General features: G+C 47.8%; 1 protein-coding gene across 1 annotated transcript; it reads right to left on the bottom strand.

Annotated features, from left to right (window-relative positions):
* Positions 1 to 494: 494 nt before the first annotated feature.
* LOC306977847 (protein NLRC3-like) lies at positions 495 to 18,226 on the bottom strand (the record flags this gene model as incomplete). Its single annotated transcript, XM_079576286.1, has 3 exons — positions 18,183 to 18,226; positions 4,984 to 5,294; positions 495 to 2,428 (listed from the first exon to the last, which is right to left on the bottom strand). Exons 2-3 carry the CDS (start codon positions 5,273 to 5,275, stop codon positions 495 to 497), a joined length of 2,226 nt encoding a protein of 741 aa, XP_079432412.1. The 5' UTR covers positions 5,276 to 5,294; positions 18,183 to 18,226.
* Between the last annotated feature and the right edge of the window lie 7,506 nt (positions 18,227 to 25,732).

Genomic DNA, 25,732 nt, shown 5'->3' with positions numbered 1-25,732 from the left:
AAGGTCCTCCTCAGTCAGACTCACCTGAGAGAGTCCAGGGGCCCGTGTGGGGCCTGTAGAGCCTTCAGGAGCTCGGTGGAAGGTCCTGGATGGTTGTAGCTCAGGTCTAAGTCTCTAAGACGGAAGGAGGCGGAGCTTAGTGCTGAGGCCAGAGAAGCCCCGCCCCTCTCTGAGACCAGACATCCAGACAGCCTAAAGACACACAGCATTACTCTCTAATGTGACAGAGACAGAGTGCATGATGGGAGCGTCTCACCTCAGAGTGTCCAGTCTGCAGGGGGCGCTCTTCAGTCCCTCACACAGCAGCTCCACTCCTGAGTCCTGGAGGTCATTGTTACTGAGGTCCAGGAGAGTCAGACTGGAGGAGCTGAGCACTGAGACCAGAGGACCACAGATGTCCTCCGTCAGGTTACAGCAGGACAGACTGAGGAGAGAAGAGACAGTTACTGACCCTATCTGACAATGTTCCTCTGACACAGAAGGACAGTCTGGACTCACTTTGCTTTAGTGGAGACTTTGATGACCGGCAGCAGACCCTGGAGAGCTTCCTCTGAGGCCTGGTATTTCCTGAGGTCAAAGTGCTCCAGGTCTGAGTCTGAGGACAGCAGGAGGAAGGACAGGGCGGACCACTCAGCAGGAGACATGAGTCTGTGAGAGACACCTCCTCTTCTCATGACCTTCTGTATCTCCTCCACCAGACTGCGGTTGTTCAGCTCGTTCAGACAGTGCAGCAGGTTCAGGCTCCTCTCTGCAGACACGCCCTCTTCATTCAGCCTCTGTTTCATGTACCAGGCTGTCCTCTGATTGGTCCGGTCACTTCCTGTTTCAGTCAGCAGACCCTCCAGCAGCTTCTGATTGGTCGGCAGAGACAGCCCCAGGAGGAAGCGCAGGAACAGGTCCAGGAGACCGTTTGGACTCTGTAAGGCCTGGTCCACAGCAGAGCAGTAGAAGATCTCCTCTGGGGTTGGTTCAGGATGTGTTCTCTCTGAGGAGTGTGGTGATGGTTGTGTTGGTTTAGTTTCTTTTCTTTTGAACATCTTAAATATTGAAGATTCAAGCAACTGCTTGAATGGCTTTCTTGAAGTTGATCCCGGGCTCTTAGAGGAGTGCGGTGGTGCCGGCAGGTCCTCCTCTGGGTCAGGGCTCTCAGAGGAGTGTGGTGTCGACAGCAGGTTCTCTCCAGAGCTGTAGAAGGTCTGATGGACGTGAAGTGCAGCCAGGAACTCCTGCACACTCAGATGGATGAAGCAGTAGACCTTCTTGGGGCCTTGGCCTGGCTGCTCTGTGAACACCTGTGTAAAGACTCCGGACTGAACGATCTCCTCTGCTTTCAGCCCACACTCGCTCAGGTCACTCTGGGAGAAGATCAGCTTTCCGCTCAGCAGCTTCTCAAAGGCCAGTTTTCCCAGAGACTTCACCATCTCCCTGGTCTCTTCAGTCCAGGGATCATCTGACTCTTCTCGACCTTCATATTTCTTATTCTTGACTTTGACTTGGACCACCAGGAAGTGGACGTACATCTCAGTGAGGGTTGTTGGAAGATCTTCAGTGTTTGTGTTTATCAGATGGAGCAGAACATCAGAGATGATCCAGCAGATGATCGGGAGGTGGCACATGATGAAGAGGCTCCGTGATGTCTTGATGTGGGAGATGACTTTGGGGGCCTCGTCTGTGAACCTGTTCCTGAAGTACTGCTCCTTCTGTGGGTCGGTGAAGCCTCGCACCTCTGTCACCATGGAGACGCACTCAGCAGGGATCTGATTGGCCGCCGCGGGGCGTGTGGTTATCCAGAGGCGAGCGGAGGGAAGCAGGTTCCCCTTGATGAGGTTCACCAGCAGCTCCTCCACTGAGGCGCTCTCTGTGGGATCCCTCAGGCCCCGGGTCCTTCTGAAGTTCAAAGGAGTCCAGGACTCGTCCAGACCGTCGAAGATGAAGAGCAGCTGGAGACTGTTGAAGCTGAAGAGATGTTTGGTTTCACTGAAGCAGTGGTGCAGCAGCTCCACCAGGCTGAACTTTGAGCCTCTGAGCTCATTGAGCTCTCTGAAGGTGAGGTAGAGCAGAAGCTCCACGTCCTGGTTTTCTCTGCCTTCAGCCCAGTCCAGACTGAACTTCTGAGTCAGCACCGTCTTCCCCGCTCCGGCCACGCCCTTCGTCAGCACCGCTCTGATTGGCTTTCCTCTCAGGTTAGTGCCTTTGAAAATGTCCTGACAGTGGACGGTCTTCTCCTGGCCTGACCTCCTGGAGTCTCTCTCCATCTGTCGGACCTCATGCTCCTCATTGACCCGCCCAGAGTCTCCCTCAGTGATGAAGAGCTCAGTGAAGCCGTCATTAAACTCCATCTGTGTCCTGGAGCTCACTCCCTCAGACAGAAACTTAAACCTCTCTCTCAGCTCTGATCTCAGGTTGTCTTTACTCACTTTAAGGATTTCTGTTGAACAGACACAGTTACACATGAGACGGTTCTTTCTGACAGGAATGATCAAAAAGATTAGATATGCAATTCTTAAATTATGAGAAGAGCTAAATATTTTCTCAAATAATCAGGATAGCTGAGATTAATGCATTTGAATATAAATAATAACCAATGAAATTGGCGTCTGGAGGATGGAGTGAGCCAGGAGAGTTGCTGATACAGCAAACAGTGGTGAGTTCTGAAGGGACAATGGAGAATGAACCTACACAGACTATTATAGATAATATCAAGTGGCTAAAGATTAGTGTCAGTAGTATTTTGATAGACTACGTCACAGCAGTCGAGAATAGGGAGTAGCAATTGAGTGACTATCCTCTTTCTCACTGAGAAACTAAAGCAATTAATTGACTGGTGAAGTTTTCTCAAACGATAAGCAATTTTATTGGCAACAGAATGTATGTGGGAGTTAAAAGAAAGGTTGGAGTCAAGCCATAAACACAGATATTTGTACATCTCAAATGGTGCAATTGGCGCTGCATCCAGAAATACAACATCAAGTGCACCAGCTGATAAACATCTGTTTTTATCCTGGACGACCATTGAGTGTGATTTGGTTTTATTAAGCAGTACCTTATTAGCTTGAAGCCAAAGTTGTACTGTATCAAAGTCATGTTGAAGAATATCAATAATATTGGGTTTCGAACAGTGGATAATAGTATAATCTGTGTAAAGTTGAGTATTTCAGTCTGAGCAGGTGAGGGGGAGATTATTGATAGAAATTGAGAATTAAAGAGGACCAAGTGATGAACCCTGAGGCACACCTCGATCTATAATTTGAAAATCTGAATAATTTCAAAAGGGTGCATTGCAACCTCTTTTTGAAATGTTTGCACCCTCAGGTTTAATGGCATCACAACGAGTTTTAATGGCGAGAAACTGTAGAGAACTCAGCGTTTTGAAGACCTCGCCTCACTCTTTAAGACAAGAGTCGTCCAAAAGACTCGATCGATTTTGGGTCAACAAAATCATGTCTTGCGGTCGTACTTTACTCTGATGCCTCCGGGAGGCGATGTGTTGCCCCCAACAGAAAAGAAACCGCTATTCAAAGTCCTTCATTGCAACGGCTGTCAGACATGTAAATGACAACAGCTTCTTTTTTCCCTCATTTTTCCTGGTCCTCTTGAATCCTGATGCAGCTACAGTTCATGACGTCTGTATCAAATGTGGTTGTTTGTGTCTCCATTTACTGTTTTTGTGACCAGAGAGCAGTGAACAGAATTGCCCATTGGGATGAATAAAGTTGTTTTTGATTCTTGCACCCTTTTGCAACTCGAATGCACCTCAGTCAGTTTGTTCTGGAGTCGGTGCTGTGGCGCAGTGTCATACCTGGTGCAAAAGTGGGCAGGACAGGGGGTGGACAGACTCGCATAGCGATGTTGTGGTGCCGCCCCCTCCCCATGCTTTCCCCAGAGCGCTACTGCGTAAGAAAGATGAAAGAAATAAAAGTGTCCCTCCGCTGCTGCAGCCACTCGCTGCAGATCCAAGGTGAGCGGGCGGGACACACAGGCAGAAGCCTCGCGCTGGACACCGTTCAAATGCGCAAAGTTCCCAAATGTGAAGGATTTAATCGATCAGAAACTGTCATATCGGCTGCAGAGGAGTTGCAGAGTTATGCAGTAGTTGTACGGACAGAGTAGTTCGAAATCCGCGCAGTAATATCTTCACTTTACTGTGCAGATGCCGAACTGCTCCTGGTATTATTACGCCTTACATTATAGTCCCCCCTTTTATCCGCTTAGAAAATCCACATTGTTTAATTAATACTTTGTAGTGGAACACTTCACGTAACCATATTTAAATAGGGAAAACGTGGAAGAGCTTGGTAGCTTCTATCTTGACCTGTTTTGGAGCTATAGAGGAGAGAGGGAGAGGCTAAATGCTAACGCGTCTGCGCTGTGTTTATGTGACTGAAGACCAGACAGGTCCTAAAGAACTCGTCAAAGCTAAGGTAAGAACATATCTCAGTATGTAAAAACAGTGGCCTGTTCCTTTAAGCAAGAGGATGTCTCTGTAGGACTGTCTTGGTGACACGTCTCTGCAACATTGCATGACTGTCTTTGGCAGCGCCCCGGGATTGGCAGACCGGGGTGGTGGTCCCTCTCTTTAAAAAGGGGGATCGGAGGGTGTGTTCCAATTACAGAGGGATCACCCTCCTCAGCCTCCCTGGTAAGGTCTACTCCAGGGTGCTGGACCAGCTCTATACCCTTCATCTGGTGCTCGAGGGTTTGTGGGAGTTCGCCCAACCAGTCCACATGTGTTTTGAGGATCTGGAGAAAGCGTTCGACCGTGTCCCTCGTTGTGCCCCATGGGGGGTGCTCCGGGATTACGGTGTCCAGGGCCCTCAGCTGAGGTCCCGGCAAATCCACAAACACCTGACTTTCAAAGATTGTTTTCAATGCGTTGGCCAAACTGATGAATGTTCAGTGCATTTCAAACTTGTGTTTTCCCGTTGGGGCATTTCCTGTGGATGATTTCCCAGACAGAAGAGGAGGGTCATAGGTCATTCTTACCTTCAGGGTCATAGCGGCATTTACACAGATCGTTCGCTTCTGTGTTTTTGTCCATGGTCCTCAGGACTTTCTTTACGACTTCGATGGTGAAGATGCCGTAAGTGTCCAACATGACCCCCACGATCTCAGCCCGGGATTTTTTCTCTAATTCACTTCTCCTGATGACCTCAAACTTTCCCAACAGAGTTCTGTCTCTCAGGTGTAGCTTGAAATCTGCAATTTCCTCATTAACAAGGTTATCCAGAACATCCTTGAGGACCGTAATCACAGAAGGAGGGTCTGATGTGGCCATGGCTCCAGCGTCAGTTCACCTGCAGCAGAAACATCTGTATACAAAAGGACAAAGGTAACAAGCATATTTTGAAAAAGTTAATGTGTCCCCTGCGTCTGCATGTGTGCTGTGTGTCTAACCTCTGTGTCTGCATGTGTGCTGTGTGTCTAACCCCTGTGTCTGCATGTGTGCTGTGTGTCTAACCTCTGCGTCTACATGTGTGCTGTGTGTCTAACCTCTGCGTCTACATGTGTGCTGTGTGTCTAACCCTGTGTCTACATGTGTGCTGTGTGTCTAACCCCTGTGTCTGCATGTGTGCTGTGTGTCTAACCCTGTGTCTGCATGTGTGCTGTGTGTCTAACCCCTGTGTCTGCATGTGTGCTGTGTGTCTAACCCCTGTGTCTGCATGTGTGCTGTGTGTCTAACCCCTGTGTCTGCATGTGTGCTGTGTGTCTAACCTCTGCGTCTACATGTGTGCTGTGTGTCTAACCCTGTGTCTACATGTGTGCTGTGTGTCTAACCCCTGTGTCTGCATGTGTGCTGTGTGTCTAACCCTGTGTCTGCATGTGTGCTGTGTGTCTAACCCCTGTGTCTGCATGTGTGCTGTGTGTCTAACCCCTGTGTCTGCATGTGTGCTGTGTGTCTAACCCTGTGTCTGCATGTGTGCTGTGTGTCTAACCTCTGTGTCTGCATGTGTGCTGTGTGTCTAACCCTGTGTCTGCATGTGTGCTGTGTGTCTAACCTCTGTGTCTGCATGTGTGCTGTGTGTCTAACCCCTGTGTCTGCATGTGTGTGTGTGTCTAACCCTGTGTCTGCATGTGTGCTGTGTGTCTAACCCCTGTGTCTGCATGTGTGCTGTGTGTCTAACCTCTGTGTCTGCATGTGTGCTGTGTGTCTAACCCTGTGTCTGCATGTGTGCTGTGTGTCTAACCCCTGTGTCTGCATGTGTGCTGTGTGTCTAACCCCTGTGTCTGCATGTGTGCTGTGTGTCTAACCCTGTGTCTGCATGTGTGCTGTGTGTCTAACCCTGTGTCTGCATGTGTGCTGTGTGTCTAACCCTGTGTCTGCATGTGTGCTGTGTGTCTAACCCCTGTGTCTGCATGTGTGCTGTGTGTCTAACCCTGTGTCTGCATGTGTGCTGTGTGTCTAACCCTGTGTCTGCATGTGTGCTGTGTGTCTAACCTCTGTGTTTGCAAGTGTGCTGTGTGTCTAACCTCTGTGTCTGCATGTGTGCTGTGTGTCTAACCTCTGTGTCTGCATGTGTGCTGTGTGTCTAACCTCTGTGTCTGCAAGTGTGCTGTGTGTCTAACCCCTGTGTCTGCATGTGTGTGTGTGTCTAACCTCTGTGTCTGCAAGTGTGCTGTGTGTCTAACCCTGTGTCTGCATGTGTGCTGTGTGTCTAACCCCTGTGTCTGCATGTGTGCTGTGTGTCTAACCCTGTGTCTGCATGTGTGTGTGTGTCTAACCTCTGTGTCTGCATGTGTGCTGTGTGTCTAACCCTGTGTCTGCATGTGTGCTGTGTGTCTAACCTCTGTGTCTGCATGTGTGCTGTGTGTCTAACCTCTGTGTCTGCATGTGTGCTGTGTGTCTAACCTCTGTGTCTGCATGTGTGCTGTGTGTCTAACCTCTGTGTTTGCATGTGTGCTGTGTGTCTAACCTCTGTGTCTGCATGTGTGCTGTGTGTCTAACCTCTGTGTTTGCATGTGTGCTGTGTGTCTAACCCTGTGTCTGCATGTGTGCTGTGTGTCTAACCTCTGTGTCTGCATGTGTGCTGTGTGTCTAACCCTGTGTCTGCATGTGTGCTGTGTGTCTAACCTCTGTGTCTGCATGTGTGCTGTGTGTCTAACCCCTGTGTCTGCATGTGTGCTGTGTGTCTAACCCCTGTGTCTGCATGTGTGCTGTGTGTCTAACCTCTGTGTTTGCATGTGTGCTGTGTGTCTAACCTCTGTGTCTGCAAGTGTGCTGTGTGTCTAACCCTGTGTCTGCATGTGTGCTGTGTGTCTAACCCCTGTGTCTGCATGTGTGCTGTGTGTCTAACCCCTGTGTCTGCATGTGTGCTGTGTGTCTAACCTCTGTGTCTGCATGTGTGCTGTGTGTCTAACCTCTGTGTCTGCATGTGTGCTGTGTGTCTAACCTCTGTGTTTGCATGTGTGCTGTGTGTCTAACCCTGTGTCTGCATGTGTGCTGTGTGTCTAACCCCTGTGTCTGCATGTGTGCTGTGTGTCTAACCTCTGTGTCTGCATGTGTGCTGTGTGTCTAACCCTGTGTCTGCATGTGTGCTGTGTGTCTAACCTCTGTGTCTGCATGTGTGCTGTGTGTCTAACCCCTGTGTCTGCATGTGTGCTGTGTGTCTAACCCTGTGTCTGCATGTGTGTGTGTGTCTAACCCTGTGTCTGCATGTGTGCTGTGTGTCTAACCCTGTGTCTGCATGTGTGCTGTGTGTCTAACCTCTGTGTCTGCATGTGTGCTGTGTGTCTAACCTCTGTGTCTGCATGTGTGCTGTGTGTCTAACCCCTGTGTCTGCATGTGTGCTGTGTGTCTAACCCCTGTGTCTGCATGTGTGCTGTGTGTCTAACCTCTGTGTCTGCATGTGTGCTGTGTGTCTAACCTCTGTGTCTGCATGTGTGCTGTGTGTCTAACCTCTGTGTCTGCATGTGTGTGTGTGTCTAACCCTGTGTCTGCATGTGTGCTGTGTGTCTAACCCCTGTGTCTGCATGTGTGCTGTGTGTCTAACCTCTGTGTCTGCATGTGTGCTGTGTGTCTAACCTCTGTGTCTGCATGTGTGCTGTGTGTCTAACCCCTGTGTCTGCATGTGTGCTGTGTGTCTAACCTCTGTGTCTGCATGTGTGCTGTGTGTCTAACCCCTGTGTCTGCATGTGTGCTGTGTGTCTAACCCCTGTGTCTGCATGTGTGCTGTGTGTCTAACCCCTGTGTCTGCATGTGTGCTGTGTGTCTAACCCTGTGTCTGCATGTGTGCTGTGTGTCTAACTTTTGTGTCTGCATGTGTGCTGTGTGTCTAACCCCTGTGTCTGCATGTGTGCTGTGTGTCTAACCTCTGTGTCTGCATGTGTGCTGTGTGTCTAACCCCTGTGTCTGCATGTGTGCTGTGTGTCTAACCCTGTGTCTGCATGTGTGCTGTGTGTCTAACCCCTGTGTCTGCATGTGTGCTGTGTGTCTAACCCCTGTGTCTGCATGTGTGCTGTGTGTCTAACCCTGTGTCTGCATGTGTGCTGTGTGTCTAACCCCTGTGTCTGCATGTGTGCTGTGTGTCTAACCCCTGTGTCTGCATGTGTGCTGTGTGTCTAACCCTGTGTCTGCATGTGTGCTGTGTGTCTAACCCTGTGTCTGCATGTGTGCTGTGTGTCTAACCCCTGTGTCTGCATGTGTGCTGTGTGTCTAACCCCTGTGTCTGCATGTGTGCTGTGTGTCTAACCCTGTGTCTGCATGTGTGCTGTGTGTCTAACCCCTGTGTCTGCATGTGTGCTGTGTGTCTAACCCTGTGTCTGCATGTGTGCTGTGTGTCTAACCCTGTGTCTGCATGTGTGCTGTGTGTCTAACCCTGTGTCTGCATGTGTGCTGTGTGTCTAACCCTGTGTCTGCATGTGTGCTGTGTGTCTAACCTCTGTGTCTGCATGTGTGCTGTGTGTCTAACCCTGTGTCTGCATGTGTGCTGTGTGTCTAACCCCTGTGTCTGCATGTGTGCTGTGTGTCTAACCCCTGTGTCTGCATGTGTGCTGTGTGTCTAACCTCTGTGTCTGCATGTGTGCTGTGTGTCTAACCCTGTGTCTGCATGTGTGCTGTGTGTCTAACCCTGTGTCTGCATGTGTGCTGTGTGTCTAACCCCTGTGTCTGCATGTGTGCTGTGTGTCTAACCCCTGTGTCTGCATGTGTGCTGTGTGTCTAACCCGTGTCTGCATGTGTGCTGTGTGTCTAACCCCTGTGTCTGCATGTGTGCTGTGTGTCTAACCCCTGTGTCTGCATGTGTGCTGTGTGTCTAACCCCTGTGTCTGCATGTGTGCTGTGTGTCTAACCCGTGTCTGCATGTGTGCTGTGTGTCTAACCCCTGTGTCTGCATGTGTGCTGTGTGTCTAACCCTGTGTCTGCATGTGTGCTGTGTGTCTAACCCCTGTGTCTGCATGTGTGCTGTGTGTCTAACCCCTGTGTCTGCATGTGTGCTGTGTGTCTAACCCTGTGTCTGCATGTGTGCTGTGTGTCTAACCCGTGTCTGCATGTGTGCTGTGTGTCTAACCCTGTGTCTGCATGTGTGCTGTGTGTCTAACCCTGTGTCTGCATGTGTGCTGTGTGTCTAACCCCTGTGTCTGCATGTGTGCTGTGTGTCTAACCCCTGTGTCTGCATGTGTGCTGTGTGTCTAACCCTGTGTCTGCATGTGTGCTGTGTGTCTAACCCCTGTGTCTGCATGTGTGCTGTGTGTCTAACCCCTGTGTCTGCATGTGTGCTGTGTGTCTAACCCTGTGTCTGCATGTGTGCTGTGTGTCTAACCCGTGTCTGCATGTGTGCTGTGTGTCTAACCCTGTGTCTGCATGTGTGCTGTGTGTCTAACCCTGTGTCTGCATGTGTGCTGTGTGTCTAACCCCTGTGTCTGCATGTGTGCTGTTTGTCTAACTTTTGTGCCCTTTTATTCCTCCAGGATTTCGTGGGCCATTTTTCCAAAAGTTGCGATTTATTTTTTTTTCTGCTTAAAACAATATATTTTTTTTTAACAAAATCAAACTTTCTTTGCATTTCACATCAGTTTAAAACAAGGAGACTCTGGGGAATAAGGAACGGCTTAAAATAGGCGTTATTTTATTTTAAATAAAGTTGGACAGTGGGCGGAGCCTCTGCTCAGCGGTGAAAAGTAGACACGCATGACACAGCTGAATCAGATAAAGGCGTAATTAGTGACTGACAGGAATGTATGAGATGGATTTTGTTTAATTTCAATGTTTTTGGCCAAAACAAAGCGTTTGCTAAATGTTTGTAGAGGAGAGTGAGCAGCTAGGTTAGCTACTGTTAATAACATATGAGCTTTACATTTCTATTGGAAACGGTTAAGGCTATTCATCATTTTCAGGCGAACATAAAATGATCCTGCATTGAAGCATATTTGTCTGGATTAGTAAAGTCAAACACAAAAGTTTGAGTTGGGGGGGCCCAGGTGTGAGCGACTCCACCGCAGCTGTTTCCATAAACAGTTGAGCTGGTTGAGCTAGCTAGCTTTAGCTTCAGGTTAAACCTTGTAAAAGGTAAATAACTCCTGCCCACGAGTGGCGCATATCGGTGTTTCCTTCCAGGGAAAAGTGTTTCCGGGTTAGTCCTGTTGTGTTGTGATTCTGTGCTGATGTTGTGTCGTTGAGCCTGACTGAGATCCTCGTAATAGCTGCGGAGAATGACTCGCTCTGAGACCAGCCTTCAGTGACCGGCTAATAACCCACACAAAATAGTCCCGTAGTCTGGCAGATTTAGTGACTTTAGTCAATGACAAACACATTTATTATAAATGTTAGGTTTGTGGGACCCTGGTATAAGCGGATTAAACAACGAGGAGCCGCGTTAGACGTTATAATGCAGGAGGAACAACACTGTGTCGGCCGTTAGAACCGTCTGATGCGACTCCAAGTGGTTTAATCCTTACCTGACATCTTATCAACTAATGATTGTAAGGTCTACTATAACTTCAAACTCTTTTAACATTATGTGGTCATATACATTTGGTAGTAACAGGTCCCTGGGATAACGCTGACCGTTATATGGTCCGTGATCTGGTAAAACTGACATAGCTTCAGGTGGTCAGAACAGAGTGATCAGGTGTCCAGACTCCACCAGGGTTCAGAAAATACATTCTACCTTAAACTGGCCTTTGCTCCAAAATAAATTCCACTATAATTTATTGTTATTTCTAAAGAAAATCATTTTGACTGGCAAACCGATCGCACTACTTGAAAACATTAAATATGTGAAGCAGACAAACTCTTACTCTACGCGGCGCTCGCACTGACGACGTGGTGATAAATCGACCTATCGAAAGTCTGCTGCTAAAAAGTATTGAATTTAGATCGTCGCAATTGTGGAATAACCTGCCCAGGAATTTGGGGGCTTCATCCAAATGACATGTTTTTAAAAAAACATATACTAAAATCTTTGGTCTGGTTTCAGTAATTATATCTTGTCATGTATTACTGTTGTGCCTCGTTTGTTTTTACTGCATGTTATTTCATTGTAAATGCTTTTTAATCCTGGACCCCAGAAAGACGAGCAACCACTACGGTGGGAGCTAATAGGGACTAGTAACCACTACGGTGGGAGCTAATGGGGACTAGTAACCACTACGGTGGGAGCTAATGGGGACTAGTAACCACTACGGTGGGAGCTAATGGGGACTAGTAACCACTACGGTGGGAGCTAATGGGGATCCTTAACAATAATAATATCATCATGTCATATTTACATCAGTTCATGTTCTGTTTCTCATCATTTATGTCACTTCTGAATTGCAAATCAGAGTTTTACGCTTTAAGTTACTCAATGCTCCCAGTACTCAAGTAACATTTTCCACCAGTTACTTTATTACTTCTTCTTCAGTAAAATTGTAAGTGAATATTTACGCTACTCTCCCACCTCAGCAGACCATAGCAGTTTAAAGCAGTTGGGTCGGGGCTGCCAAAAGCTAAGGTGATTATGGGTAAAGTGACACTTGACTTTAATCATAATTATTCTTTCTTGTGCAACAATTAGAATGTGCAGGATAAGAAAACAATGGTTCTGTGGATATGACTTCACTTCATCTGGCGTGGAAAACCATAATCTACTACCAAGTAGTAAAGAAAGTGTCCAATGGCATAACATTTAGGGATTTATGATCTTAAAACTAACAGACATGCATATTTTGTTGATAAATTAAATAAGGGAATCTGCAAACAAAACATCTCAAAATCACATGTTTATTCTTTATACTTTTATCTTTCTAAGGGATTTTATTACTGTCCCACTTTACCAATGTGCTGGTGGTAAAGTGTATATCCTGGGTAATAGGTGTTTTTTTATTTACACATCTTTAAATTACATAAATATTTGTTGTTTTGATTAAGTTTTCTGATGATCACATTTCTGATTGAAGTTTTAACTCTAACTCTTGTTTACGATGAACTCTTGATCGCCATTTAGCAACATTTCAACATTAAGTTGTTCTTTGAGGTTTCTAAGTTCTTTAATTGTAGATTCTTCAAATATTGACTCTCTTTTCAGATCTTTAAAACATATTTGTTCCTACTTCACCAATTAAAGGCGGCCTGAGTTCACAGATTAACGTGTTTTTTGGGCATGTCCTTCATATTATTCATCCATCCATCCATCCATTTTCTTCCGCTTTATCCGGGGCCGGGTCGCGGGGGCAGCAGTCTCAGCAGAGATGCCCAAACTTCCTGATCCACACACACCTCCTCCAGCTGTTCTGGGGGGACCCCGAGGCGACACCAGGCCAGCTCGGAGACATAGTCCCACCACCGTGTCCTGGATCTTCCACGAGGCCTTGTCCCACTAGGACATGCCTGGAACACCTCCCGCCGGAGGCGACCAGGAGGCATCCGGAACAGATGCCCGAGCCACCTCAGCTGGCTCCTTTCGACGTGGAGGAGCAGCGACTCTACTCCGAGCTCCTCCCGGGTAACTGAGCTCCTCACCCGATCTCGGAGGGTGCGCCCAGCCACCCTGCGAAGGAAACTCATTTCGGCCGCTTGTATTCGCGATCTTGTCCTTTTGGTCATTACCCAAATCTCATGACCATAGGTGAGGGTGGGAACGTAGATCGATCGGTAAATCGAGAGCTTTGCCTCAGACTCAGCTCCCTCTTCACCACGACAGACCGATACAGTGACCGCATCACTGCTGACGCCGCACCGATCCGCCTGTCCATCTCACGCTCCATCCGTCCCTCACTCGTGAACAAGACCCCGAGATACTTGAACTCCTCCACTTGAGGTAAGGACTCCCCACCGACCTGGAGAGGGGAAGCACCTTTTTCCGGTGGAGAACCATGGCCTCGGATTTGGAGGTGCTGATCCTCATCCCGGCCGCTACACACTCGGCTGCAAACCGCCCCAGTGCGTGCTGAAGGTCCTGGTTCGTTGGAGCCATCAGAACAACATCATCCGCAAACAGCAGAGATGAGACTCTGAGGCTCCCAAACCGGACGCCCTCCGGCCCCTGGCTGCGCCTAGAAATTCTGTCCATAAAGGTAATGAACAGAACCGGTGACAAAGGGCAGCCCTGGCGGAGACCAACACGCACCGGGAACAGGTCTGACTTACTGCCGGCAATGCGAACCAAGCTCCTGCTGCTCATACAGGGAACGGACAGCCCTTAACAGAGGGCCCCGGGCCCCATACTACGTACACACCAAAAGCGTCCGCGCCTCCAACTTCCATGTTAACCCTATGTAGAGGCGCTTCAACGCGCTCCGAAATGCAAGCAAAGCTGTCCGCGCGTATTAAGCGTAGCAAACGCGAGCGGATGAGGAAAGACGAGCGTCAAAGCCAGGGAGAACAGCGCGGTGAGCGAACAGGGAGCCCGCGCCCACTGCTTCATGCACTCAAGGAATCCAATCTACACGTGCGTTCATTTATGCCTTGTTAACCAATCAGGGATACTGACTGGGCTCAGGCGTCACCTGTTACCTGCAACATGGAGGACCAGTTGATCGTCGCAGTAAAGGAATAGACAGAAACTTGGAGTGAGGTAATATCTTGTACTACTACTTTTGTGTGTCAATTTTAATGAACCTGCCCTGTGTAACCATGTGTAACCATCAAATACCACTTCATTTGCATTGCATGTTGGAAACATACAGTAACTGTAATATTAGTGAACACATTGTAAAAAATAGATAGATTTTTTCAGCGGAGGTGTGCAAAAATAAGTGGAAGAGTTCGAGGGACACCTCCTCCTTCTTTCAAGAAGGGGCCAACATGAGCCAGGAGCGCCTGTGTCCCAATGCGTGACAGCAGGTCATCAAACAGGGCCCGGGACTTTAAGGGCGCACTCACATGTGTCCATCCGAGCCGCGCCCAAGCGCTGGAAGCCCCTTCAGCATGGTTCGTTTGTGCAGTGTGAGTACAATCAATCCGTGCCCGAGTCGGACTCGGTTCCGGACTTTGGCCGCTTGGAGGAGGGGGGCAAGAGCGCGGCTCGGTTGCTCGTGTATACGCACAGGCACAGATACAAGCGGCTGTGTAAGGGCGGGTGCATTTGTCACGTAAAACAGTGAGAAAAGGCTGTATTTATCAAACAGAGCAGCGGCTGCCTCGCTCTCGTCTCCCCGGCCCCCGACCGCTTTGCTCCCGGGCGGCTCCCCGGACCCCCGGCCACAAACCGCTCGTCTCCCCGACCGCTCACTCCCGACGCCCTGGCCGCTTCACGCTCGTCTCCCCGACCGCTCACTCCCGACGCCCTGGCCGCTTCACGCTCGTCTCCCCGACCGCTCACTCCCGACGCCCTGGCCGCTTCACTCTCGTCTCCCCGACCGCTCACGCTCGTCTCCCCGACCGCTCACTCCCGACGCCCTGGCCGCTTCACGCTCGTGTCCCCGACCGCTCACTCCCGACGCCCTCCCGCTTCACGCTCGTCTCCCCGACCGCTCACTCCCGACGTCCTGGCCGCTTCACGCACGTCTCCCCGACCGCTCACTCCCGACGCCCTGGCCGCTTCACTCTCGTCTCCCCGACCGCTCACTCTCGTCTCCCCGACCGCTCACTCCCGACGCCCTGGCCGCTTCACACTCGTCTCTCTGACCGCTCACTCCCGACGCCCTGGCCGCTTCACTCTCGTCTCCCCGACCGCTCACTCCCGACGCCCTGGCCGCTTCACTCTCGTCTCCTCGACCGCTCACTCCCGACGCCCTGGCCGCTTCACTCTCGTCTCCCCGACCGCTCGCTCCCGACGCCCTGGCCGCTTCACTCTCGTCTCCCCGACCGCTCACTCCCGACGCCCTGGCCGCTTCACACTCGTCTCCCCGACCGCTCACTCCCGACGCCCTGGCCGATTCACGCTCGTCTCCCTGACCGCTCACTCCTGACGCCCTGGCCGCTTCACACTCGTCTCTCTGACCGCTCACTCCTGACGCCCTGGCCGCTTCACGCTCGTCTCTCTGACCGCTCACTCCCGACGCCCTGGCCGCTTCACGCTCGTCTCTCTGACCGCTCACTCCCGACGCCCTGGCCACTTCACACTCGTCTCCCCGACCGCTCACTCCCGACGCCCTGGCCGCTTCACTCTCGTCTCTCTGACCGCTCACTCCCGACGCCCTGGCCACTTCACACTCGTCTCCCCGACCGCTCACTCCCGACGCCCTGGCCGCTTCACGCTCGTCTCTCTGACCGCTCACTCCCGACGCCCTGGCCACTTCACACTCGTCTCCCCGACCGCTCACTCCCGACGCCCTGGCCGCTTCACGCTCGTCTCTCTGACCGCTCACTCCCGACGCCCTGGCCACTTCACACTCGTCTCCCCGACCGCTCACTCCCGACGCCCTGGCCGCTTCACACTCGTCTCTCTGACCGCTCACTCCCGACGCCCTGGCCGCTTCACGCTCGTCTCTCTGACCGCTCACTCCCGACGCCCTGGCCACTTCACACTCGTCTCCCCGACCGCTCACTCCCGACGCCCTGGCCACTTCACACTCGTCTCCCCGACCGCTCACTCCCGACGCCCTGGCCGCTTCACGCTCGTCTCCCCGACCGCTCACTCCCGACGCCCTGGCCACTTCACACTCGTCTCACCGACCGCTCACTCCCGACGCCCTGGACACTTCACGCTCGTCTCCTCGACCGCTCACTCCCGACGCCCTGGACACTTCACGCTCGTCTCCTCGACCGCTCACTCCCGACGCCCTGGACACTTCACGCTCGTCTCCTCGACCGCTCACTCCCGACGCCCTGGACCCTTCACGCACGTCTCCTCGACCGCTCACTCCCGACGCCCTGGACACTTCACGCTCGTCTCCTCGACCGCTCACTCCCGACGCCCTGGCCGCTTCACGCTCGTCTCCTCGACCGCTCACTCCCGACGCCCTGGCCGCTTCACGCTCCTCTCCTCGACCGCTCACTCCCGACGCCCTGGCCGCTTCACGCTCCTCTCCTCGACCGCTCACTCCCGACGCCCTGGACACTTCACGCTCGTCTCCTCGACCGCTCACTCCCGACGCCCTGGACACTTCACGCACGTCTCGGGCTGACTTTACGGGAGCGGCTGCGCTTCTCCCGCCCTGTGTCCGAGCTTCTCTGCTGCTGTACCTGGTTTGGCCGCAGGCTTTAGTCGGACAGATAAAACCTGCGGGTGCTTTTAGATCGATGTGATTTTGGTGCGTTCATAAGTGCTTTGTTGTAACGTAAAGCGTAGACTTCAGGAGTTCGCCAACATAAAGCTGTTTAACCAGTGGCCGAAGCAGCAGTGAATGACATAAACTGAGCGTCATATCTTCTGTTCTCGTAGCCTTTTTTGAAGGCTGTATATGACTCCAAAGAAAGGCTCAGAGCGGCTGCGCTTCTCCTGCCCTGTGTCTGAGCGGGACAGAGGGACGAGCACTTCTCTATTTCTCTGCTTTATTAAAATCAACTATTATATTCACCATTGCCCTTTTTGTTAAACTGTAGTAAAATGCAAAGAAAAGTGGAGTGAAGAGATTTGACAGGGCTCATAGTAGACATTATTTCACGCAGCTGTTTAGGTTTTTTTTCTTCCTCATTATGTTGCGCTGTTGCTGCTCACTGATACACTTGTAAACAACTCCTCGTGCTCGGCCACGGCTCGGTTCGTTTGTGTAAGTGTGAGCGCGGGCCGTTCGGGGCATCCAGGCCTTTCCTCAAACGAGCAGAGTGGCAGGTTCGGATGTCAAGTGTGAGTGCGCCCTGAGTCAACAACCTGTTTGCAAAACTTCACGCGCAGCAAACAGGCGTTTGTCGCGAGTGTGAAGTATGTGAAGTATGTGAAGTATGTGAAGCGGCGTTGTTTGGCGTCCAACAAGAGGCAGATGGGGCGTGGACGCACGCTTGGTGTGTACGCACCTTTAGAGCTCGTCTAAGGTCAGGTAAGAACAGATCATAGTATTTACAAACAGCGGCCTGTTCCTTTAAAGGAAGTAACAGGGAGTTAAGTCACCCCACCTCTGCAGCCACATATGACAGTTTAAAGCAGTCGGGGCTGCCAAAGGCAAAACTGCTCTAAAATTAACAGGCTACTGGTTTAACTAATAAAACACGAATAGTGAATTACATTGTTACTACTAACAAGACAGTAAATGCACAACAATCTTATGATCTGTGTTACGGCCCGAGGCCACCAGCTCCTCCATTTTGGCCACAGCCCTTTTGTGGTGTCATCTTGTGTGCTGAACCCTTTGTTTGTATTTAAATGTGACTGTGGAGGTCCTCGACAGCCATTGGTGGACTGTCTCTGAGCCTGGCTCTTGATTGGATAATGGTCCTACTGCTTCCCTGGCCTGTGATTGGTGCGCCGCCCCAGAGTCGGGCCAACCCTGGGCTCCCACCTGAACGGCCACACCCTTAAAGGACCTGCCAACATGCCATTCGGGGCTGCTGGGATTTGATGTGAACAGCAGCCACTTTGCTCTGTGTTTTTGAATGTGTTGTAAAGACACTCGAAGTCCAGTCCTTAAGACTTAGTTAGAGACTGGTTTTGTTTTTTGTACTTCGTTTGGTTATTAGTTTGAGCTTTGTTTTGGAACCCTTATGAAACCTTTGTTCAATTTACCTTTGCATCCCTTTTTAAATAAATTATAACTTTAGTTTTACCATTTCACATCTTGGTTTTGTTATTTCCCCTTCACCTTAGCAGAGCTGGGTCGTAACAATCTGTCTAATCCAGGAATAAATGAGCTTTTTCTATTAATGAGAGAATACGAGAAAATCCACTCACCAAACTCAGTCCTGCGTCTCTAAATGGAGTTAGTTTGACTTTAGGCGATGTCCAGATGAAAATCCAGATGTCTAAATCTCTCTCTCCTGATCTCTGTTTTTAAAACTTTGCTGTAAAGAAATGAACCTGGTCCTAAATGTGTAAAATACGCCCGAACAACAGGATCAGGTAATAGGAAGAGAGGGCGGAGTCACTGAAACTCACCTGTCCTGCCAAACTACAGGCTTTCTCATAGATATTTCAAAGACATCTAGTCTGGGTGCAGCATGACCTCAATGATTTCCCGGTGGGCGTGATTGACAGACGGCTTCAACCAATCAGAGCAACGCTAGATACGTCACAGCAACAAGCGGCAGGAAGCCTTTCCAAAAAAACTCCTTATTTACGGGAACGCTTCCAACGCTGTTTCTTGCTCCGGTTTAAATGATTTAAAACAGACAAAAGAGCAGAAGAAAACATCATCACTCGCCGCACACGCCATCTCTGTTGTTTTGTAGAGTGCGGTGACGGCTTCAGCCTCTAGGGGGAATGAAGTCCCGCCTCTCGGTGCGTGATTGGACCGATGTGGGTAAAATGGTGAAACAGAAAGGAGGAGTGTCTGGCAGGCCAGGCAACACTGAAACCAGGAAGAGATTTCCCACTTTTCATAAATAAAGGGAGTAATGAGTCAATAACTATTTCTTTGTAAAGAGAATTCAACTACAGTGATTACACTGAGTTAAACGACAAGATACGAGAGGAAAACAAGCTGTAATATATTTCTCTAAACACCAGATGTCGCCGTTTGGTAACTGAAACTGCTCCCTAACACCTGGAGCTCGACTGAGGAGAAAACAATAGTGTGAGCGCCACAAAACGGAGTCAGAGTGGGACAAGTTGTGTGATGTTGTGGGACACGGTGAGACGACGGATTTGAGAAATGAAAACCTATTTGATAACGACCATTATAGAAGCATTTACTGGTTTGAGGAGAGCTGAGCAAACACACACATATTTTTTGTTTTTTTCATTTAGGTGTTTTGCAAAAATAAACATCTGTATTCAGTTAGATTTATTTGGCAGCACAGCAGCGCAGTGGTTGGTGCTCGTACTTCACTGCTAGAAACTTCCAGGTTTGATTCCCACCTGGGCGGGGCCTTTCTGTGTGGAGTTTGCATGTGTTGCCCGTGTCTGCGTAGGTTTCCTCCGGGTACTCCGGTTTCCCCTACCACTAAAAACATGTACAATAGGCTCAGGATGAATGAGAGTGTGTTTGAGAACCCACTTTAAGTTCTGTTCTCGCGAGCGCCGTTTCTGGCACAGGGTCTGGTGCCGGAGCCGGCGGAGAACAGTGAAGAGATTTGACAGGGCTCATAGTAGACATTATTTCACGCAGCTGTTTAGGTTTTTTTTCTTCCTCATTATGTTGCGCTGTTGCTGCTCACTGATACACTTGTAAACAACTCCTCGTGCTCGGCCACGGCTCGGTTCGTTTGTGTAAGTGTGAGCGCGGGCCGTTCGGGGCATCCAGGCCTTTCCTCAAACGAGCAGAGTGGCAGGTTCGGATGTCAAGTGTGAGTGCGCCCTGAGTCAACAACCTGTTTGCAAAACTTCACGCGCAGCAAACAGGCGTTTGTCGCGAGTGTGAAGTATGTGAAGTATGTGAAGTATGTGAAGCGGCGTTGTTTGGCGTCCAACAAGAGGCAGATGGGGCGTGGACGCACGCTTGGTGTGTACGCACCTTTAGAGCTCGTCTAAGGTCAGGTAAGAACAGATCATAGTATTTACAAACAGCGGCCTGTTCCTTTAAAGGAAGTAACAGGGAGTTAAGTCACCCCACCTCTGCAGCCACATATGACAGTTTAAAGCAGTCGGGGCTGCCAAAGGCAAAACTGCTCTAAAATTAACAGGCTACTGGTTTAACTAATAAAACACGAATAGTGAATTACATTGTTACTACTAACAAGACAGTAAATGCACAACAATCTTATGATCTGTGTTACGGCCCGAGGCCACCAGCTCCTCCATTTTGGCCACAGCCCTTTTGTGGTGTCATCTTGTGTGCTGAACCCTTTGTTTGTATTTAAATGTGAATGTGGAGGTCCTCGACAGCCATTGGTGGACTGTCTCTGAGCCTGGCTCTTGATTGGATAATGGTCCTACTGCTTCCCTGGCCTGTGATTGGTGCGCCGCCCCAGAGTCGGGCCAACCCTGGGCTCCCACCTGAACGGCCACACCCTTAAAGGACCTGCCAACATGCCATTCGGGGCTGCTGGGATTTGATGTGAACAGCAGCCACTTTGCTCTGTGTTTTTGAATGTGTTGTAAAGACACTCGAAGTCCAGTCCTTAAGACTTAGTTAGAGACTGGTTTTGTTTTTTGTACTTCGTTTGGTTATTAGTTTGAGCTTTGTTTTGGAACCCTTATGAAACCTTTGTTCAATTTACCTTTAAATTCCTTTTTAAATAAATTATAACTTTAGTTTTACCATTTCACATCTTGGTTTTGTTACTTCCCCTTCACCTTAGCAGAGCTGGGTCGTAACAATCTGTCTAATCCAGGAATAAATGAGCTTTTTCTATTAATGAGAGAATAAGAGAAAATCCACTCACCAAACTCAGTCCTGCGTCTCTAAATGGAGTTAGTTTGACTTTAGGCGATGTCCAGATGAAAATCCAGATGTCTAAATCTCTCTCTCCTGATCTCTGTTTTTAAAACTTTGCTGTAAAGAAATGAACCTGGTCCGAAATGTGTAAAATACGCCCGAACAACAGGATCAGGTAACAGGAAGAGAGGGCGGAGTCACTGAAACTCACCTGTCCTGCCAAACTACAGGCTTTCTCATAGATATTTCAAAGACATCTAGGCCGTTTCTCAGTCTGTGTACTTGTGTGGACTTCTGTGCTCGTGGACTCGTGAAACGTCATCACGCGCGGCCCAAGTCCTGTTCCAATTCAAAGTTCGCTTCTCAGCAAGTTCGCTGTAAATCCCCGGATGAGAACTTGCTCCGCCCGTTTTACCGAGGATGCATCAGAGGAGACTTGTGCGTTCTCCGCCAGCTATATTTCCCACAATCCGTTTCGTTTTGAGCACCGCGAGCCCCCGCCTGCAGCAGCCCCTCCTCCGCGCGCACCGAGCCTCCAGCTGAACTACAGCTGATCGCGCGCATGTAAATAAACGCGGAGATGTTCCCGGTTTAAGAGTCTTTTATCCTCAGAGACGTGTCTCCAGGTCATTGAGGACGAATGCATTTTACTTTTACATTGTTTTATTAAGGGGGCGCTGCAGACACATCTTTATGGGAAAAAACACTTACATATTTTTAAGTCTAAATTGTTTGTTTCTTTTTTTCAGAATAATTTGCAAACCCCCCAAACAAGCTCAGATTTGATTTATTTGTTTATTATTATTATTGTTTCAGTTTGCACATCAGATTTTTTAATGACTTTCCACATAACGCCTTATTTATAGGCTATAATTGTAAAAAATAATGTGAAATTGTATAAAATGTAAACATTTATTTTTGTTTATTGCAAAAGTGTATAATTTACGTCTTTAAAAACATATTTCCATTTCGACTGCAGTGTCACCCTTTTAATTTCATATGAGATGATTTAATGTTACAAAAGCTCACAGCCCTGTGTTCAGGAGCGACTTCCTGTGATGTCATCGAGTTCACTCGTTCCAAACGCAGAAAAGCCGAGTCCAAACTCGTGAACTCCTCAAGTCCGTTCTCAGAGTCTGCACCCGCAAGTCCGTACCACGGAGTTCACGAGTACTGAGTACGCATACTGGGGATTGAGAAACGGCCCTAGTCTGGGTGCAGCATGACCTCAATGATTTCCCGGTGGGCGTGATTGACAGACGGCTTCAACCAATCAGAGCAACGCTAGATACGTCACAGCAACAAGCGGCAGGAAGCCTTTCCAAAAAACCTCCTTATTTACGGGAACGCTTCCAACGCTGTTTCTTGCTCCGTTTTTTAATGATTTAAAACAGACAAAAGAGCAGAAGAAAACATCATCACTCGCCGCACACGCCATCTCTGTTGTTTTGTAGAGTGCGGTGACGGCTTCAGCCTCTAGGGGGAATAAAGTCCCGCCTCTCGGTGCGTGATTGGACCGATGTGGGTAAAATGGTGAAACAGAAAGGAGGAGTGTCTGGCAGGCCAGGCAACACTGAAACCAGGAAGAGATTTCCCACTTTTCTTGAATAAAGGGAGTAATGAGTCAATATCTATTTCTTTGTAAAGTGAATTCAACTACAGTGATTACACTGAGTTAAACGACAAGATGAGTCACTACAAAGCTGTAACAGAAATATGCTGAGAGGAAATAAAGCTGTAATGCATTTCTCTGAACACCAGATGTCGCCGTTTGGTAACTGAAACTGCTCCCTAACACCTGGAGCTCTACTGAGGAGAAAACAATAGTGTGAGCGCCACAAAACGGAGTCAGAGTGGGACAAGTTGTGTGATGTTGTGGGACACGGTGAGACGATTTGATAACGACCATTATAGAAGCATTTACTTTTCTGTTTTAGCCCCAAACACACATATTAATACGGATAAAGGAACATCAGAACACACATACTGTAGACATGAGCTGTACATGGATATGATGACATTGTTCATGAACAGAGTCTCACTGTTTTGTAGCTTTGTAAATGAGGGACTTTCTCTACATTGGTGGGACAAAGGCCTAAATGACTGTACAGAACAACCAAAGCCTTACACAGCCCTTAAAGCATCATCTGCCCATCACTACGCTCTACCATTTAGTACAAACTAAACACACACTTCCTGTTCTTGGATGTGAAGCGTGTTAAGAGTTACTCACCGCCTGGCTAACCCTGTCCAGTCGTTATCACCGCAAGGTTTCCCCAGACAGAGTGAGCCAGTGTGAAGGCCTGGGCTGCAGTCGTTTCTCACATGGCTCTGGGCTCCAGGAGATGCTCCTTCTGTGGGTCTTCAGTCACGGAGTCACTGGAGAAAAAGGACTTTTTATACAACTCGCTTTGTTTAGGAAGTCTTTATGGTTTGAACATTATTTTACTAAGTATTATTATTATTAGGTCCAACACAGTCACAGTGTTTGTGTTTTTGTGTCTAGAGGGGGGGGGGTCCAAACCATGGCCCAAATGCACCCGCTGACCCATGTTTATACAAACAACAGTGACCTTTAACTATGACTTCAAATACCCTCCAGTATGTGAGGGGGGATGGTCAAACTGTGCTCAGTGTTTAACTCACTTATTAACCCGTGCTTTTACCATAACGTTACTTCAATACACAGCCCATAATATATAAGTAAAGAGACAGTCATGATAAGTCGTACTAACAAAGAACAGCATGAAACAAACACATTTGTTCAAACTCTTTTTGCTCTTCTGCTGCCTCCTTATTAACAAAAATGTGACAAAAATGTGACAAAAATGTGACAAAAATGTGACAAAAATGTGACAAAAATTCAACAAAAATGTGACAAAAATTCAACAAAAATGTGACAAAAATGTGACAAAAATGTGACAAAAATGCGACAAAAATTCAACAAAAACGTGACAAAAATTCAACAAAAATGTGACAAAAATTCAACAAAAATGCGACAAAAATTCAACAAAAATGTGACAAAAATTCAACAAAAACGTGACAAAAACTCAACAAAAATGTGACAAAAATTCAACAAAAATGTGACAAAAATTCAACAAAAATGTGACAAAAATTCAACAAAAATGTGACAAAAATTCAACAAAAATTCAACAAAAATGTGACAAAAATTCAACAAAAATTCAACAAAAATTCAACAAAAATGTGACAAAAATTCAACAAAAATGTGACAAAAATTCAACAAAAATTCAACAAAAATGTGACAAAAATTCAACAAAAATTCAACAAAAATTCAACAAAAATGTGACAAAAATTCAACAAAAACGTGACAAAAATTCAACAAAAATGTGACAAAAATTCAACAAAAATGCGACAAAAATTCAACAAAAATGTGACAAAAATTCAACAAAAACGTGACAAAAACTCAACAAAAATGTGACAAAAATTCAACAAAAATGTGACAAAAATTCAACAAAAATGTGACAAAAATTCAACAAAAATGTGACAAAAATTCAACAAAAATTCAACAAAAATGTGACAAAAATTCAACAAAAATGTGACAAAAATTCAACAAAAATTCAACAAAAATTCAACAAAAATGTGACAAAAACACAACAAAAATGTGACAAAAATTCAACAAAAATGTGACAAAAATTCAACAAAAATGTGACAAAAATTCAACAAAAATGTGACAAAAATGCGACAAACAAAAAACATACAAAAGGTGACTCAACACAGCAACAGCGCGAGGAAAAAGGTCAGTTTTGTGGGTCTTAGCTTTCAAATGAGGTGTTACAGCCAAAAGAGGACAGAATGCATTTGGTTCAGGCGGGGGGTAAGAGGTTGAAATATGTATTTGTGGAAGTGTCACATTTACACTAATTTGGGCCCGGCTGGTCCGAGTCCAGGGCTGGTTTTCAGTCCCAGTCCGGCCCCGTCTGTATCTACTAATGGGAAGGGAGTTTATAACAGGTCCATCAATCGTAGACTTCATTTTTATAACTATACACCATATTTATACATAATTATATTTTATTCACTTAAAGACACTTTAGAGATAAAATAAATCATTAGTTATGAGACAAACTGGATTATAAACGTCACGTCATTATATAGTGATCAATGAACCTAAACCTCACCTTTTCCTGACACTCTATGCAAGTCAGCCATTTTATACTCACTACTGCCACCTCAGGTCATATGTGTAACTGCACCTTCTATATTACGCTCGTGCATGACGGCGCTTCGTAACGTTCATGCTGTAAAACTGATAAACGAAGTAAAGAGATTAAACTTATAAACTACAGGACAATCAGAAACATCGGGTTAGTGATGAAATTGAAAGTCAAAGCGTATTTTAATCGAAATCCGTTTCAGCTAAAGTTCAACGTTAGCAACTGAAAGATGACGAGGGGAAACAAAGCTAGTCTTTAAATCTCCGGACAAAGTGATCACATAAAGGCGTGAACAGACTCAGTTGCTTTTCCTTTTACTAACAGCTAAACAAACCTCATCAAATACATTCGTAAAAACTCACCAAAAACCGAGAAAATTAAACTTTATCCAGCTTTTCCATCTCCCGTCCGCTCCTTCAGGACAGTAACCTTCCGCAGCCGCAGCTCCACCTAGTGTTCCTCCGCCGTCAGTGAGATCTCTGTGGTTTTTCTTTCGCTTTAATGTGGGATAAATCAGATTTGTTCACCCAGATAACAATGTTTAATCATGATGACGTAAACGTAGTGTGTTTACTCTAAACTGTGGCTGTGGTTTCTGAGGAAAGTGTAAAAAAGTGAAGGACTAGTTTTTCAGTTCGACACAGATGGGGAGGAGTGATCCGTTCCCGCCGTTTGTGGCCCATTCATTTGGTTTAAACAATCATTAAAATAATAAACTTACATTCAGATTAAGAACATATGAAGTCACGTTTTAACCTCTTAACCCCCGCCTGAACCGAGCACTTTTTTTG

Source organism: Gobius niger, assembly GCF_951799975.1.
Source record: "Gobius niger genome assembly, chromosome: 18".
NCBI lineage: Eukaryota > Metazoa > Chordata > Actinopteri > Gobiiformes > Gobiidae > Gobius > Gobius niger.
Note: the sequence above shows the minus strand (reverse complement) of the source record. Positions and strands in the feature narration are given on the sequence as shown.